The sequence below is a fragment of the Sarcophilus harrisii genome, chromosome 2, assembly GCF_902635505.1.
Source record: "Sarcophilus harrisii chromosome 2, mSarHar1.11, whole genome shotgun sequence".
NCBI lineage: Eukaryota > Metazoa > Chordata > Mammalia > Dasyuromorphia > Dasyuridae > Sarcophilus > Sarcophilus harrisii.
The window spans coordinates 414,058,645-414,077,394 of NC_045427.1; the positions used below are offsets into that span (position 1 = coordinate 414,058,645).

Genomic DNA, 18,750 nt, shown 5'->3' on the forward strand with positions numbered 1-18,750 from the left:
AGAATGGGAATTATAAAGTCATCTAGTTTAGCTGAAACAAAGTGTATGATGATGAGGGAAAAGGTAGCACAAGTGTTAAGGAATGAACTCAGAAAAGTAACCTTAACCATTAATCTAAAAAGTTTGCATTTTATTTTATAGGCAATGGGGGATGGTAGGGATAGCTAGGATGAGTAATCACTTTGGTTAAATCTTTGCATTGTAGGAGAGCTATTTGGTACATTGTAAAGGGAAGGGAAAGTCTGAGGGCAATGAGATCATTTAATAATTTATAATAGGCTAAGTGAAATGGGGTGAGGCATATGTTTAGGCTGAATGAGAATGTGGATAATGATAGGAGATATTGGGAGACTTTGACAATCAGGACATGAGGCTAAAGGAGAAGAATTAATAGTGACTTGAGTTATCCTTAGTGGCTAAAAGAGTAGTGTTTCAATTAGCAAAAGTAAAGACAATGGAAAGAGAAGAAAGTACAAGGAAGAAGATGATGAATGAGATAAAATTTGAACTTGTCAAGATTGAAATGATGGTAGGCTATCCAGGTAGGGATATCCAGCAAGCAGTAAAGATGTGGGAGTAGAGTTTAGGGGGAAACTGGGGGCTAACAACATAAATTTGAGAGTCATCGTTATAGAGAAATCACTGATGTCATGGGAATAGAAAGGATGACCAGAGATGAGAGTTGAGAAATAGATTCCTGGGGGATATGCATACATGTTGGATGAAGAGAATGAGGAAGCAATGAAACATCATATGATTTTAGAATTAGAAAAGACCTTTGGGATATCTAATCTCAAGTATTGTTGTATGGTAAAGAAGAAAGGAAGGAAACAAAATTTTATATAGACTGAATTAAATACTTTACAAATATTACCTCATTTGATTTTTGTAACAACCCTAGCAAGTAGATACTATTATTATTCCCATTTTCCAGTTGAGGAAACTCAGGTAGCCAGAAGTCAAATGACTTTTCCCCAGATTCACACAGTTATAGCAAGTGTCTGACTAATGCATTGTTGGTGGAGTTGTGAACTGATCCAATCATTCTGGAGAGTAATTTGGAACTATGCCGAAGTACTAGCAAATTGTGCATACCCTTTAATCCAGCAGTGTCTTTACTGGACCTGTATCCCAAAAAGATCTTGAAAAAGGCAAAATGACCCCCATGTGCAAAAATGTTTGTAGCAGTCCTTTTGGTAGTAGCACAGAACTGGAAATTGAGTGGATACTCATCAGTTGGGGAATGATTGAATAAATTATGTCATATGGATGTAATGGAATATTATTGTTCTAAAGAAATGATCAGCAGAATGATTTCAAAAAGGCCTGGAGAGATTTAATATGAACTGATGCTAACTGGAGTAGAAGAGAGAGAACTCTGTACACAACAGTAAGATTATGTGGTGGTCAGTTGTAATGGACTTGGCTTTTTTCAGCAATGAGGAAATTCAGGTCAATTACAATAACTCTATGATGGAGAGAACCATCTGCATCCAGACAAAGAACTATGGGGAATGAATATAGATGACAACATAGCATTTTCACCTTTTTTTGTTGTTTGCTTGTTTTTTTCTTATATATTTCCCCTTTTGATTTGCTTTTTCTTGTGCAACATGATAAATGTGGAAATATGTTTAGAAGAACTGCACATCTTTAAACTATATCAGATTATTTGTTATCTTGGGAAGGGGTGGGGGGGTAGAAAGGAAAACAAATTTGGAATACAAGGTTTTGCAAAATGAATGTTGGAAATTATCTTTGCATGTATTTGGAAAAATAAAATAGTATTAAAAACAAGTGTCTAAACTTAGGTCTTCCTGAGTCTAGGCCCATTATTCATATTACTACCTATCTTACAGAGGTGGTTGTTGTTTGTCCTTTGTTCTCAAATAGGACTGTGACATCAGAGAAGTGATGCTATGACATGCAAGTGAATTGGATTTAGGTGAGGGAGGATTGTGTAAGGTCACCTGCTTCACTCTGATCTGCAGAGCCATCTGGGTTTTATGGCAAGATATAGATCAGTACAACTGGAGATGGATAGTACACCAAAGTCCAGCAAGGAACTTGTCCGAGTGATGAGATTAGGATTTGAACCCAGATCTTTTGACTCTAAATTCCAGTACCCTTTCCACTATATCACAGTGTCGTTTGAGCAAAGCCCTGAGCTATCATTATTATCATCATCATTATTATAGATAGCCTAAACATGTGATTATAGGATCACAAATCTTGATTTGGGATCTCAGAAGTCACCTAGTCTAAACTTCTCATTTGTACAAATGAGGATGCTGAGACCCAGGGACATTAATGATGTCCTAGGTTTCATAAGTAGAAAGTATCAGAGGTTGAATATGATTCTTTTCACTGCAGAACTCAAGATCTTTCTTAGCACCTTCTTCATTATTATTGTTTTCTCTTTAGTCTTCCACTGAGAAAGATTTGTTGGCCATGTATGAGGAGAATCAGGAGAAAATATTATATAAACCACTTATGGATATAAAGGGCTTAAAGATTGGGGAGAAGCTACATACATGAAGCTAATCCAAGGAACAAATGAGAAGTTCATGGTTCTGTTTCCCTGTCCCTCTAGAGAGAATTCCTCAGTCTGGTGGTTCTATGCATTTTCCTTCAAACTGGCTTGGTTGCCAGGGTGGAATGGCTGATGTCACCTGAGTCCTGTAGCAGCTACTTGGAACCCTGGGGCTCAGTGAGGACTAAGTCTCAAAGCTGGGCAGTCGCATCTTTTTTGAGCTTGGTTATCTCTTTTTCTCAGAGCAGCAGACGCTGATCCACAGGCAAATATATTCGCATTTGGAAGTAGCTAGGGACAGAGATTGCTGTGAGGCTAATATTCTGTGGGTGAGAGGGAGGGAAGTAAAACTGAAGGGTGGGTGGGTGGGTGGGGGCAGGACTTGTCTGGGGAGACCATGGCCAGGTGTTTCCCTTTCTCTTCATTTGTGAGCCAGAGCACCCCTACTGTCTCTCCAAAGCCCTCTTCAGCACCGGTGATCAAAGAGGAAGCCCCGGGACCTTCAGGTAAGGAAGCAAGTGGGAAGGGCAAAGAGATGACTTGATTGGATAGAACAGGCAAATTGAGAATGCAGGTTATTGGCAGAGGGAGGTTAGAAAGGGATTAAGAGGAAGACAAGGTCAAAGAGGAAAAAGAGCAACCAACAGGGAGTCAAGACCCTTTGGTTCTAAATATGGATCTGTATTGGAGATGTACGGTAAGGCAGAAGTTCAACATAGCCCAATGACATTTGGTAATTTACTTATCTAATCTGATTATCTTTCTTTCCTCATTAACAAATAATCATATTAAGATAATGTCTATCCTTCAGCTTTTAGTCCTGTAGAAGCACAGGAACTAGAGGTTGGGGTGAGGTATGATAGGAGGAGGTGGAACCTGGAGAAGTTTCCTCAGAAACTCACAGAAGAAGAAAGAACTAATAAGGAGGAAGAGGAAAGGGGGGGGGGAGAGAGAGAGAGAGAAAGAGAGAGAGAGAGAGAGAAAGAGGGAGGAAGGAAGAGGGGGGAGAAAGAGAAACAGCGAGATAGAGATAGAGTGAGAAAAAGACAGGGAGATAGAGATAGAGAGACAGAGAGAGAAGAGAGAAAGAGACAGAGAGGCAGAGAAAAGAGAGACAGAGACAAAGAGACATAGACATAGAGCAACAGGGACAGAAGAGAAAGAGACATACAAAGACAGAGGGAGGAGGAAGGGAGGGAGGAGGGAGAGAGGAAGAGAGGAAAAAGAGGTAAGACAGACATAGAGACAGGGAGGGAGAGAGTAAACAGAAAGGAAAAAGAAGAAAGTACAAGAAAGAAAGGCCTTAGGGCAAAACTGGAAGTAGAAAAAGGTAGAGGTAAGACTGTGAGACAGAAGTGGCCATAGGATGGGAAGTGGGTGGGTGGGGAAATGGAAGGATGAGAAGTTGTGAAGGAATAGGAAAAATTGAGAGAGGAAGAAAGAAGTTACAGAGTAGGAGATAGGAGGGGCTAGAAAGGTTAGGAAAAGTAGAACCATAGTTCAGGAAATGGGACAAGATGGAAGAAAAAGTAGGAGAGAGGATCATTGAACCATAGGACAGAATATGGAATGGACTGAGGGGAATGGAGGGGGGAAAAGTTAGATGGAATCACAAGATAGCAAGTGTAGGAATTGAAGGGAGTGGTGGAGGAAAGGGAAATGGAACCCCAGGGAAAGGGGTGAATTAACAGTAGAAGGGACCATAAAACAGGAGATGGAAGGAATGAAAAGAAGGTAGAAGTTGATTAAGAAGATATTTATAGGGGGTTAAAGGAAAGGATTAGTGAGAATAATAGGAACCATAATACAGGATATTGGGGAGAGTGAAAGGAAGGATTGGAGGGAACAGGACAATAACTAGCTGGAGTTATTCCAGAACCCAGCTTCTTAATCTGTGGTTTGAGACCCCATGTGGGGTCTCATAACTAAATGTAAGGGTCATGAAATTGTGATTTATTGTCAGTAAATGTTTGATTTCTACACCTATTTTATATACCTATATACCTGGAATTACATAAACATTTCTCAGGTGAAAAGGGGTCATGAGTAGAAAAAGTTTAAGCTGTCGTGGTATACAGGATGGGAACTAAGATAGTGGAGAACCTGGCGATCATGCCATATAAAAAACAGTTGAAGAAACTGGGAATGTTTAGCCTGGAGAAGAGAAGGCTTGTATCTGACTCTAAGAATGTAAAGGATTATTATGGGGAAGAGCCAATTCATTTTTTCTATCTGGTTCAAGAAGGACAATCTAGAAACAATGAGGAATGTTACAGAGAGGTAGATTTCAATTCAACATAAGGGAAAACCTCCCTAATAATTAGAATCCAAAAATGGAATATACTGCCTCAAGAAGTAGTGAGTTCCCCATGATGAGAAGTCTTTAAGCAGAGGCATAATTGTGGTTGGATTTCAAATATTCTTCTATTTCTTAGACTTGATAATTCTGTGAAGTAAAGGATGGGAGAAGGCAGTTAAAGAGGTCAAGAAAAACAAAGGAGGTCAAGGAGGTTAACCAAAGGGACAGAGTTTGCTAATGGCTTTTGGCCTTCTTTTAGCCATCTGGATATCTCCTGGTTCACCTCTGAGGATTCAAAGCCGAAAGAGGAAACGTTCTGATTGGATACCTACAGGAACCCAGGATAGGTGGGCTGTAAAGGGCATGTTTGGTCTCAAAATGCAGTTGAAGAGACGCAGGGTGTCCACAGTGCGGCCTGAGGATTACAAGGCCTTTAATAGGCTGCTAGGTAGGAATGGAGCTAGCTCTTCCCTCATCCCTAACTCTTCAGCCTCCCCTCACTCCCACAATTCTCTTAACACTGAAAACTGTCCAGTAATGGAATGGGAAACCCCAAGAGATTGGTTATTAGAACCTCATTAGGGGAGGTGTTCAAGCAGAAGTTCATAATCTCACAGGGGTTCCAGAGGGTCTGTCTTCTTTCCACTAATACTCATTTTGTTTCATTTTGGGGCCCCTCATATGATCTCTTCCAAAAGGGGAGCAGAATAAGGGGAATAGCTTCTTCTCTTAGCTCTACTGGACCATTCTCCATCTCTAGCCTAATAGAATGTCCCTCTATCTCCCTTCATAGGGGATCCTGTTGTCCAGAACTTCCTGGCCTGGGACAGAAAACTTCGGGTGTCAGACAAGGTAAGATTCTTACTATGGCTTGGCCTGAAATATCCATGTACAACCTCCCTTTTTAGATAACACTGATTTTCCCATCTCCAAATAACTCTCCTACTCTGCCAACAATTCCCTACTCCCCAGTGCAAATGGAATGGAGGTCCTGATTTCTTGGCCACCATGTAAGAGGGCTTGCTGGGCCCAATTCTGTATTCTTTCATACCCCTGAGAAGAAAAGCCTGAATACTTCAAATTTCCATGACCAATGTGAACTCCTAGCTTTAGCCTCCCTCCTCGAGTCCTTTATCTTATGCTTCCTCTGTTCCAGACCTTGTTTTCTCTAATATCATAGATATATCTATAATTCAGTTATAAAGTATACTCCTGTCCCACGTCCCCTCATTTTTCACCCTGTTTTGGTAACCCATCCTTTCCAATATAGTGTCCTGTCCTGACTCTAGCCAGGTTCTAAAACTCCCCTATCCAGGTTCTCCCAAACTCTTATCTCCTCCAGAGTGTATTATCTCTGTAGCTGTCATTCCCTCCCCTTCCTGAAGGTGACCCTCCCTCTCTCTTTCTATTCATCAGTATCTCTTAGCAATGATCATAGCCTACTTTGCTCGGGCTGGCCGACCTTCCTGGCAGTACCAACGCCTCCATTTCTTCCTGGCTTTGTGAGTGGTTTCTCATTCCTTTTATCCAATGAGCTCCCTCTCTTATCAATGCAATTACATCTTTTAATGTGAATGGAATTTGGGGCAAAGCATTTGATTCTTCTGAGCCCTAATTCATTTTATCTGTCAATAAATAACCATTTATTAAGAATTAGTGCTGGGCACTGCATTAAGTGATAAAATGAAAGACAAAACTGTTAAATATGCAGACCTGAATTCTGTCCCAGAATTGCAATGGATTTGCTCTGTAAGCCTGGAAATCCTTCCCCTTTTCTGAGCCTCAATGTTCTCCTTTGTCAGATGGGGGAAAGGGTGCACTGAACTAGATAATTTCTAAGAGTCTATCTCTGGAATTCAGTGACTTTTCTGCTGTCAGAACTCAGAATAGCCTTCCAAGTAAAAACTCTTCTATAATTATCTTTGCCAAGCCCATCACACCAGTCAAGAATGATGGGAAGAAGAGAGTTGCCCCCTCTATATATCTCTCCTCAAAAGAGAGAAATGCTAATGTTAGATTCCTGAAGGAGTACAACTAAGATGGTGAAGGGACCTAGACCAGGACTTATTGAAGATAGTCTGAGTCTATCTTAGAGAAAGGAAGATTTGAAGACATGATCACTGCTTTCTTCAAGGTGACTTGTAAAAGTAACTTCCAGATTTAAAATACTAAGATTCTATTTAAAAAGCAGTAATATTGAAAAAAGATTAAGTGGTTGGTTTATTGTTTTGTTTTGTTTTGTTTTCTGTTTGGTGGCAGAGGACAGAACTAGGAGAAATGGGGGGGGGGCGAAATTACCAAAACAGAAATTATCAAATTTCATCTTCATTTATAGAATATTATATCATCAATGATTTTTCTTGGAGATGGGGAGTTTTCTGTCACTGGATATCTTTAAATGAAGTTGGCTGATAGTTCACTAGAAATAATTATAAAAAGGACTCAATTTTAGATTGGACTAGGGTGGCCTATTCTATTGTCCTGGGATAATGTACTTGTCATTCTTTCTGTTTTGGAACACTGAGGTAAAGCCCAGGTGTCCTGACCTAATTATATCTCAAACAGATGCTATGATTCTGTGGATCTGGGTGAATGTACAGAGCACATGGTAGAATTGGTGCATTAATGGTGTTCTCTGTGACTTTATAGAAAGCACAGATTGGGTATGGGAAGGAAGATAGATTATAGTCTGGTGATCATCTAAGAAGACCTTACTAACTGGAAAGGTGGTATTAAGGTTACACTATGTTCCTCTTTTGGCTTTTCACAGATATCTGGCCAATGACATGGAGGAAGATTGCCAAGGGCCGAAGCATGGAATGTTTGTCTTTCTCTATGGCCAGGACCGCACCCAGCGTGCTAAGTTCCAGTGGCTTCGGGCCCAGCTCTTCCGGGCCATTGGTTGGAAGGCATGGGTTACAAGGGAGGAATGTGAGGAGGTAGGATCTACTGGGGAGGAGAGGTAGAGTATTAATTACGGGGAATCTGTGGCTGGACTTTAAGGCTGTGAGAGTTGCAGGCTTACAAGGGCTCACTTTGTCTGCATAATTATTGAAGGAGGTATATGTGTGATTGCTATTTATATACCCTCATTCTAGGATTCATGGAAAACCCATGTGGATGGTCAAACATGGAATCCATTTATTTCAAGTTCTCTCAGCCTTAAATACTTTAGTACAATTATATCACTACAGCATACTGCACGTGTGCTAACTATAAGCATCTTGCTATTATTATATAGATGCCTCTTTGCTGCAAGATTCTCTGCTTCAAGTAGAACACATGTTTGTGTCACAGCCTCTTGACTACTCAGGAAGGCTGAGATGCCCCCAAGGGGAGATGAGAGCAGAATCAGACATTGTCAGCAGGTTCCCTCTGGGCTGAAGGGTCTTATACCTTACCCATAATTCCCCCACTGTCTGTGGCTCTCTACAGCTTCATCTTATTTTGTTTCATTTTATTTCTTTACAGATTCAGGCATATCAGCCTGGACATTGGGTATGGAAGCGTGATCGCGCTCTCCTTCAATAGAGCTCCTATGTAAGGAGACTAAAAGCAGTGGCTGGAGGCAGGAGCAGCAGAGGAAGGTCCTCACCTGAGTGGAACAGAGATGACATGAGAAGATGGTCCATTCAGGAATGGTTTGAAGGAGCTGTCACTCCCTCTGCTTACTGCTTCAGAGGTCCTAATCTAGCCAACCTTATAGCAAAACTATCAGACCCAGTTAGGCCCAGACAGATCTGACTAGTCATATAGAGACAGATGCATTTGGAGAAGTCAGATACAACTAGATCAGACTATAAAAATTTTTGTGTCTAGGGCAAGGCAGTATGATATGCACACTTGGGTAGTGTGTGTGTGTGTGTGTGTGTGTGTGTGTGTGTGTGTGTGTGTGTGTATTATGTGGGCTGCAGCTGAAAATGGGTCATTCTTTCAATCTTGGCACAGTGAGACAAAGCCCAGATATCCTGACCTAGTTATACTTCAAACTGAGAATCTCAAATCATATACAATCAAAAATAGAGCAACTGATCCAGCATATTCAGAGACATAGGTAATATAGTAGATATTCACAAACAGATCAGGCTACACAGACATATATGCAGACAAACATAAAAAGAGTCAAGCCTAGCTATTCAGCTTGTCAGATGTCAGTCAGATTTAGTAAGGCAGACCTAATTACAAACTGACAAGAAGCCATTATCACATCCAGGTGGCTAGGCAGTCAGAAACATTAGTATAGACCCAGAAAAACACAAGTATATCTAGTAATAGCCAGAAAGATATGCTTAGTCACAGATAAATAGAACACATATGAGTTAAAGGAGAGATGATTTATGGGTTATGTATAAGATTTAATAAGACTTGCTTCAATAATTCAAGAATCTGGTTTTTATTAGTGGAGGGACAGACCCCACTAAATGCAGATTATAGCTTCTCTGTGCTTTGGTAGGTCATTCCATTACTCAGTGGATAGGCTTTCATTGTGAACCTTTCTATATTTTCCTAGGCTGATCCTGGAACACATAAAATCTGGGCCTTTTCGAGGTTGAGAGTTTTGCCAGATCTCCTAGACTTTGCCAGTATTTGTATTTCTTTGGCAGTCTTTTCACTAACTTCCTGTTGCCTCCAACTCATACTGAGGCATTGGAGAAAGACTGTGCTTGGACCTAAATCTCTTTGTGATCCTAAGTGTATATGTCAGAGCTTATATGATTTTTGGAGGAGATTTGATATAGGCAGTTAGGGATACCAAAGCTGATAGGGCCCAGGGGTCCTCAAACTACGGCCGCGGGCCAGATGCGGCAGCTGAGGACGATTATCCCCTCACCCAGGGCTATGAAGTTTCTTTATTTAAAGGCCCACAAAACAAAGTTTTTGTTTTTACTATAGTCCGGCCCTCCAACAGTCTGAGGGACAGTGAACTGGCCCCCTATTTAAAAAGTTTGAGGACCTCTGTATAGGCCTTGGGAAAATAAAGGTCAAACTATTTTAAAGAAGAAGAAGAGGAGCAAGGAAGGAACATGAAAAATGAGAAGGGAAGAGAAAATGAAGGGAGAATGAAGGGGAAAAGAATCAAGAGGGAATAGATGCAGAAAGAATGACAAAAAAAAAAAAAAAGCAGAGAAAGGAAAAGAGAAAAGAAAAGGAAAAAAAAAGAAAAAGAAGACTAGGGATCAAAGTTTTACTTTTCTATTATGTTCCTAACACCTAAACCTGTCAGTATGATCCCATATCCTTTCAAAATCTGGTGAGTTGCTTTATTATTATTATTTTTTTGGTTGGTGATAGGGTGGTGGGAAATTTATATATAATATATATGTGTATGTATATATATATATATATATATATATATATATATATATACTTAAGGTTATGGAAAACTTTGTTTTGTAGCTTATTACCAAGTGCTAAAGGTTAGGAAACATTGGATTAAAGAGTTCCCACATAACTAGTTTAGGGATAGTGTTAGGAATAAAGGTTAGGGGAAATGATGACGGCATAGCGTTAGGGATTGTGACTTTCCCTTAAAATCAAATTTCAGAATCTATACTGTAGTTGAAAGTTGTTTTAGGGCCTTATTCAGAATTAGACTGTGATGATAAATTCCAAGGGCTAATTCATATATGGGGTTTGGGGTAGGAATTTAGGATTAGAATGCATTAAATTTTAGGCTAAGAATGATGGTTAAGTATTAAGAGATATAGTTAAAAATTAAGATTTAGATTATATCTAAAATTATAGTTTGGATATAAGTTAGAGATGGGGGAAAAGAATTTTTGTAGATGAATATAGATTAGAATTAGAATTCAATCTCAATTTATATACTAGTGCAATCATTATATTTGTGCTAAAGGTTATAGTTTAAAAACAAGGCAGTGTTTTTCACCTTTTTTTTTCATTCCTAGTGTCTTTTCACCATTATTCTCACTATTAGAAACATAAAGAACTTTATTCTCAGATACCTGCCTAACCAAACTAACTTGGTCCCAATTTTCATAAGTAGTCAAATTTAATGCATTATTGTTCACTTGACAAATATGAACCTTCATCTTGGGAGTCCTTTCAGCCACAAAAACCAGTGAGGTCCCCCTCCAGGAGTTCCCAGCTCCTTAAACTTCTGCTGACCCAGGTGCTGACTCAGAAAGAAATAGAAGGATGTGGTCGACTACCTTCTATACATTTCAGGTAGTTATCTTTGAGGTACCAGAGTCATTTTATCTATATTGAAGATACTCTGCTATAATTTCGTGAAGAATTTGGTAGAGACAGAATCTTCAGCATTAGATTTATGCGTGTGTATACACACATGTGTATATGTATGCACATATACATACACATGCATACATATACACATATATGTTTATACATATAAATGTATACACACACATATGTGTATGTGTGTGTGCAGCCCTGCTACTTTCAGCTAAGAGAAACAGTTATCCTTGTAGATAATGATATAGCTGCGAAGTATTGGCAGTTTACAATTGATGACTATCTTGGAATATTGGGACAGAGCACAAAGTTTCAGTCAGCTGACAGTTGGAGTTGTTCTAAACTATTGACACTTATACCAGTCTCTAAAGTCTGAACTTTTCTGTGACCTCCTGTGAGTTTAAGATTTCCCGAGGATAGATATGAGTAGAAGTTTGGGCAAATTTTTAGTGGAAGAATAGATCTTTTGGAAGCATAAAATGCCAGCAAAATTGTCTTATTGATTAAAATTAAAAGGAGAGAGATATGTACTAAACAGAATTGAGAAAGTAAGGATAAGGGAGGGAAAGGAGTCCAGAAGAAAAAAAATGAAGGTTTGAAGAAAACAAGATAAAGAAATAAAAAAAGGAGAAAAGAGAAAGGGGAAAGGATGGGAGATGATATAACAAATGCATGAAGAAATGAGAAAGAGAAGGGGAGAAAAGAAAACAAAAGAGCAAAAGATAAAATATTTAGAGAAGGAAGGAATCATCTAGTTTAATCCTTTTATTTTATAGATAAAATATCTGAGGTCCAGAGAAGACAAATGGCTTATCCAAAGTCACATCAGTAGTAAGAAGCAGTTTTACACATTCATCCTTTGACTTTGAATCTGGCTTCCTTTTTGGAGGAGAATGGAGGAAAAGAACAAAAGTGGAGAAATAGGTTTTGAAGAGATGGCCAAAAAAAGATAGAGAAAAAAGTAAAAATTCCAGTGGGGAAAAATTTGTTGTCTCTGTTCCATCTCAGCCTTGTCTCTTTTCCAGCTTCTTTCCCTTACCATCCTTTCTCAAAACAGGAAATCAACAGATACAACTTCATTGTTCCTTGTGAGAAGGGATTGCAACAAATGTTTCCCCTTCCCCTGGAAGAGCCAGTCTTTTCTCTTCTTTCCTTTTCCATTCTTCTGCTTTTCCTTTTTCTCTTCATCTCTGTCCTCTTTCCTTCCTCTTGCTCCATCTTTTTTTCTATTTTTTTATTTTAACCTTTCCTTCCATGTCTCTACCATTGCTTTATTTTCTGATTACCTAACACTCTTTACATCTCTTTTCTTCCCTCGATTCTTTCATCCTTCTTCTCAACCTTGCCACAACTTTCCCCCTTTTATTACCATGTTCTTATTACTTCATTTTCTTATATCTTTTCCCTATTTTCTTTTTTCTCATCTTTTATTTTCTCTTAAACTCCCCTTTTCTTTTTCCTTCTTTTTCTGTTCCAGTAGCTCCTCTTTCTCTTGCTAATATCTTAATTTATAGTCAATAGTTTTCAAAGATCCACCATAACCTTCACTTTGTCAGTATTTACATGAAATTCTACCATTTTGTGTGCCCTATATCTTCCCAACAAATGAAACATGTATAAATATTAACATCATGTAAAATTTAGGGTTTTTGAGATGGGTTGCATAATGAAAAAAGTTGGGAAACATGTATAGTGTTTAGTTGAAAGTGCTTTCAGTATTAAGATTTTAGAATTCAAGGACAGGATTGTCTTTATAAGACAAGGGGCTAAGATTCTTGGTTTAACAGTGTGGATGGGAATTCCTGTGATGGGTTAGGATACAAGGAGATTAACAGAGTAAAAAACAAACAAACATGAATTTTAAACAGGTGGTATTCAGATCTTGTTCCAGGTTAGGATTAGGGTTGTTATTATAGAGTATGTCCTTTTAGTATTAAGGGTCAAATTTCATATCATGAGTAAGTTTAGAGGGCAGAGTGTAGAACTCATGGTTATCAGTTCAAAGTAGGTAGCCACTGTCATTAATGATTAGTGTTTGGAGGATTGGGAAGGCCCTTTATCAATTTCCCACTTAGATCCTAATTCTTTTTCCTGGATATCCAACCACTTTATTTTCCTTTTCTCAAGGCAAGCAATGGATTGTCAAAAGGAAGTTAATAATAAAGTTTGGGGATAGAAAGAAGAAAGGGACTATATAAGGAAATACCCAAAGGAGAATCTAATTTTCTGATCCTGGCATCAAACCAAAAAGTAGGAATTGTTAACTTGGAAAGATGGCAATGGAAACTCTGAAGGGAGGGGTCTCTGAAAATGGTCTAAGACTTAATCTTAATACAAACTGTATTTTCCAAGGTGTTGCCTGATTTTCCAATGTATCTTAAAAAGCTTGAAATGAGGAACAGCACAGAATCAAGCTAAGAAGATGGAAGGTATGTCAGTATGACAAAGAATGAGACAACCCCTCTCAGATTGTGGAGAAGGGCATGAATGTGAAGAGTTGCCATTTAGAGACAAGGGGGAAAAAGGTGAATAGAAGAGGAGGAACTAATTCTTTCTACTTAAAAGAGTTTAACCAAGGGAGTCCCAGGAAAAGAAGGGGCTGAGTTTGATTTGTTTGGTGAGCTACATGAGACAATTACTAAAAGGTATAGATCTTTGAATATGAGAAACTGATTGGAATATTGAGAGGGAAAAAGAAAGGAAGAAAGATAAGACAGGACAGAATAGAATAGAGGGAAAAGATAAAAAAGAAAAAGATGAAATCAGAGATGGGGATGAGTGATGGAAGGAGAAAAGAAGGGACAAACATGGAAAGACATAGGGAAAGGACAGGAGAAAAGAAAAGGAAAAAAAAGTAGAAACAAATTTATATGGAAGAAATACAGAGGAAAGTCTGTAGAGGAAAAAGATAAACTATGAGATCTTTAGAATAATTTCATTGAAGGGAGGGAATCTCTGTTGAAAGTGGGATAGAAGCATTTTGAAGTCAGGAAGGATGGGAACTCATAGACAAAGCAAGGAATAAAAGCAATAAGTTTTCAATACTCTCAAATGTTTTCTTATTCACTCCAAATTTAGGTCTTGCAAGAAGGGATATTGAGAAGGGAAAGACATTTAGAGAGAGACAGCTGAAGATACGGGGAAAAAAAACTGAAGGTAGAGGAAATTCATGAGCATATGAAGGATCATGAGAAATTCCTGAAAGCAGATGTCCAGAGGCAAACTGGCAAAAAGAATAAATGATGTTGAAGACTTAAAGAAAATGGAATTAACAAGATGGTAGGAATAGCTTGGGCATCAGTTGAAGATTAGAGAACAGCAACTAAGATGTGAAATAAGGAAAAAGGAGAACAAATCTCTAAATGAGCAGCAGCTGCATGGTTAAAAAAAAAAGTGGAAGAGAGGAAATAAAAGCCTTTGAAAAAAAGAAGCAGCAGAGATCTGGGGAACTGGGGAGATGAGAGAAAATGTTCTGAGGGATAGAGAACAGATACAACTTAAGAAGGGTTTGCTGGAGGCATAGCTGAGGAACTATGAACAATAGAAGGGTCTCCCTATCTAACCCAAGTGGGAAATTAAGTGTCACTTACAGGCCAGCCCCAACTACTTACTGATTGGCATGAGAGCTTTTGAAGTAACTCCATTTCTTCTCTGGGCCACTTTAACCAGGAGATTTCCTCTTCCAAAGGGCTCATTAATATTGGTGCTAGACTTAGTGTGGACACCCAATTGGCCTTAGCCCACTGCAGTTCAGAACTTCTCGACTTAATTGATCTGCTAGCATCAGTCTTCCTGGTAACAAGAATAATAAGTATATACTATCAAACCCAGATAAGAGAATAGCTACTAAAAATATGTAGAGGAGACTATTTTGGATATGAGAACAGAATAGTTCACCCATGAAATACAGATGTAATTACAAAAAATGAGGAAATTGAAACTGATAAGAACAGCCAAAGAGTTATGAATAACAAAAAAAGTGACGAGAAGAGTGTGACAAGATGCTAGAACTGTCTATAACAGAAATGAAAGACAAGTACAGGGAAAAGGAGAATCAAAGAAGACTGGAGCAGGGAGAATGTAGCTGTGTGGACTATTTTCTCTGAGGAGAAACAAAACAGAAGATACTGGTGAGGGGAAGTGATGAAGTCATGAAAAGACAGAAAAGGAGAGGAGAATATATGAAGATGATGACAAGGATAACAAACAGAAAACTGGAGAAACAAAACAAATTGTTAAAGAGCTGTGAACAAAAGAAGAAGAAAAAGAAGCAAGCGATACTACAATAATTCAGAAATCTTATAAAATAGAAAACTGAAGAGGACATAGAATATGAAGGAGCAGGTTTATGTAAATAGCTGAAAAATCAGAAAAAAAAATAGAAAAGACAGGAGGAGACAAAAATGGAGTAAGGAGCTGAGAGTGTCCAAGTAGTAAAACACAAGAGAAGATAAGTAAAGGATATGAAAATAGAGAAGGCAGGAGCAGAAATTTTGAAAGTGTGAGGGACAACAAAAGAAAATAACCAAAAAAGAATACATGAATGATAGGAGCATATGAAGAGTCCTGAAAAAATAAAAGGAACTAAAAAGAAAAGCAAGAAGAAATGGAAATTCTTGAACAGCTGGGGAAAAAAAGAAAAGCAGGTGAAAAGGGGAAATGGCATTTAAACCTGAAGATAAAAGACAAGGAATCATGATTAAAAGAGCAGAGCAGGAGGAGAAGGGAGAATATACAGGAACCAAGGAGATAGGAGCTTTTATGGATCTTTGAACAATGGAGAAAGGAGAGATAAAGGAGAAATGGAAAGTTGAAACAAAGCTAGGGAAAAATGACAATAGCTAAGAAAATTGGAGAAGCACAAGAGATTGAAGTAGAAAAATGAGAGCAGTTAAGGAACTGTGAATGGAGAAAAGAGCAGTTTGGAAGCCCTGGAGAAAAGCAAAGAGTAGAAAGAAGTTGATGAGAATCCACCAGAGAAATGGGAGCATGGAGAAACCAAAGCAACAGAATAAAGCTCCATTTAGAAGGAGCAGAGGCTTATGGGAATAGATAATGAGCACAGCTAAGGAGCTATGAACAACAGAAAAGAGCTGAGGAGGAGGAAAGAGCAGTGTAGATTAAAGCAGGTGAAGTAGAATTAGGGGAAAAAATGAGAAGCAGAGCTGAGAACAGAAAAGCAGAACAAATTGAATCAGAATGAATTAAACAGTTGAAAAAGTCTGAGACACAGAACAGCAGCTAAGGAAAAAGTCCACAGAAACAATTTCTTAAGCACGTGCCCAGGTACTGTGCTAAGTATTAAGGATTTTTTTAAAAAGGAAAAACAGAGGAATTAGTGAAAACAACCAGAGAGAGAGAGAGAGAGAGAATAGTAACTGAAGGATCATCTATTATAGAGGAAAGGAAGGAAAGAGTAGTAAAAATTAAAGCAGGCTAAGAGATATGAAAATCAAAAGAGGATCAGAGGAAAATGGAGAGGCAAAAGAGAGAAGGAAAATGAACACAGGAGACATTGAGAAGCTCCTCAGAACAGAACAGCTAAGGAGAAAGCAGCAGAGAAAAGTACAGCAGAAACACAATAGCAGCTGAAGAGGCCTACATAACAGATGAAAGGAAATCTATAAAGGGGAAGGCTAGGCTTCTGAAACCTGAGTTTTGGGAGCAGAACCAAGAGTAGAAAAACTTCCAAAGAGAGGTGATGGGAAGTGACAGAAAAGCTGTAAAAGGAAAAAGAAAAGCAATAGAAATTTAATCAAGTAATGAAATCAGATAATTCAACAAAAATTTGTTGAATTAAGAAAATTAAATCAAAGGGAGCAGCAAAAGAACCAAGAACAGAATGAACAGAATTGAGAAGAAAGGATAAGCCAAAGATAATAGAACAGAAAATTGGGAAGTAACTGAGTAGTTGTGGAAAATAAAAAGAGATGAAAAGAGACAAAGGTTAATGGGAAGATAATACCAACCAGAGCTGCTAAGGAAACTAGAATGAGGAGATTGGAGGCACTTTAGAACAGGATACAATTGAGAACAAAGAAGTAAAGGGGACTTCAAAGTTGATAGAAGTGAAGAAAACCTGTCAAGTCAAAGACAAACTATTGTGACAAAGAGCAGCATCTAAAACTTGAAAGAAATGGTAGTTAGGAAACCAAAGCTTCATCTGTGTACAGAAGGAAGGAATCTCTTAAAAATCCTTCCCTTCAATATCTCTTTACCACCTTTCCCTCAACATTTTCACCTAGATAAATGGGGGCTTCCTCAAGGGTTCTGAGAGACGACAGTGTCCTCTCAGCATGAGATGGTATTCTTTTTCTGATAGACTTAGACACTCAACACTATCTCACTTCCCTGACCCCAGCATGCCGAGGAGTTCAGAGCAGACCATTCCTCACAGCTGTTCCCACCTGAAGAAGCAAGTGAAAGCTGAAGTGATGACCAGAGACCCAGTAGTCCCTCTTGCTTCTCCAGTGTGTTCAGATTTTGTCTGCATTTACCCCACTATTTGCTTCTAATGACCTATTTGCATCTATCTAATTACTCTTTTTAGTCTCTCACATTTTTCATTTCCTGCTCTTTGTTCCTCCTCTCTTTCACCTCTTGCCATACACTCTACTCCTCTTGTTAAAATGAGTCTCCTTTTCAAGTGATTCCAACACAGTAGCACCCATCCCAGCTAATGTGTGATTCCTGCATCCTCTGCTGCTTCTCTTTCACAAGCTCATTCTATTGTATTGATTCATATAACTACAATTTCTACATTTCCTTGCTCCTCCTTCCATTCTCCTTTATTTCTACCTTTTGTCTTGTTTCCATTGCTTCAACTGTCACTTCATTTTGTATTTCTCTACCACCTCCTTAGCCCAGGTCTGAATTTTTAGCTGCTTCACCCCTTAAAAATTCTATATTCCTTTCCAAGCCCCCCCTTTTAATTCACTCAAATATGTTTTACAAAGTTGTGTTCCAATGCCGCCTCAGAGCATGGAAATGACTCTTGGTTTTCAAAGTGGCATGCTGGCATGGTGCAAAGTCTGCTAGGACCTACAATGTTCAAATATGTTTTCAACTCAAAATTATCTAATTTCCAAGAAGCATTCAGGGTTTGAGAACAAGAAATGAAAGATCAGGGTCTTGTAGACTACAGAAATTTATCCCTATGTATTATAAATTCATTCTTCAATTTGGGCATACTCAGATAATTGGGAAAGCATTAAAAACACAAAATTAATTTTACCAGCCAGGAAATGAAGTTGGCTGATGCTGGAATCACACTTGAATTATCTTTCTGCAGTGAAATGCTTGTAAGAGTGTTAAGGGACAGGTCAATTTTCTGAGAGCCTCCATAGCTGTGGATCATAACATCTGAAGGGATTGCAAGGCAGCCTTTGCTGACACAGGTGTTATGGACTGGGAATGAGATAGATTGGAGGCAGAGAGAAGAAGAGAGAGGTCAGACAATGCAACTGCTTCTCAGTCTCCTTGTATCATTCTCTCACAAGAGGAGATCCATTCTGCTTTGGAACTCCAGCAGTCACTGTCAGGTGGCTCCTGTGTATTCTAACAGCTCTCCTATGTCTTCCAATATAAGAGCAAAAGAAAATCTGTATCCACTTAGAAGAATATAAATGAAGAAATGATGCACAATTGAGATGATAACATATAAATTACTGATGCTACAAATGGGAAATGAATAAAGGAATAG

The 18,750-nt window shown here is 38.6% G+C and overlaps 1 protein-coding gene and 1 long non-coding RNA gene across 2 annotated transcripts; both read left to right on the forward strand.

The window, feature by feature from the left end:
- Positions 1–2,930: 2,930 nt before the first annotated feature.
- On the forward strand, positions 2,931–9,654 carry SPDYE4 (speedy/RINGO cell cycle regulator family member E4). The gene is made up of 6 exons (XM_003758909.2): positions 2,931–3,039; positions 5,092–5,280; positions 5,626–5,684; positions 6,249–6,334; positions 7,603–7,771; positions 8,304–9,654. The coding sequence occupies exons 1-6, from the start codon at positions 2,931–2,933 to the stop codon at positions 8,361–8,363; spliced, it is 672 nt and encodes a 223-aa protein (XP_003758957.1). The 3' UTR covers positions 8,364–9,654.
- A 562-nt stretch (positions 9,655–10,216) lies between these two features.
- Positions 10,217–18,422, forward strand: LOC116421680. Its single transcript, XR_004232171.1, has 4 exons — positions 10,217–11,021; positions 13,176–13,298; positions 13,401–13,477; positions 14,127–18,422. It is a non-coding gene; the product is annotated as an uncharacterized LOC116421680 (long non-coding RNA).
- The last annotated feature ends 328 nt before the right edge of the window (positions 18,423–18,750 follow it).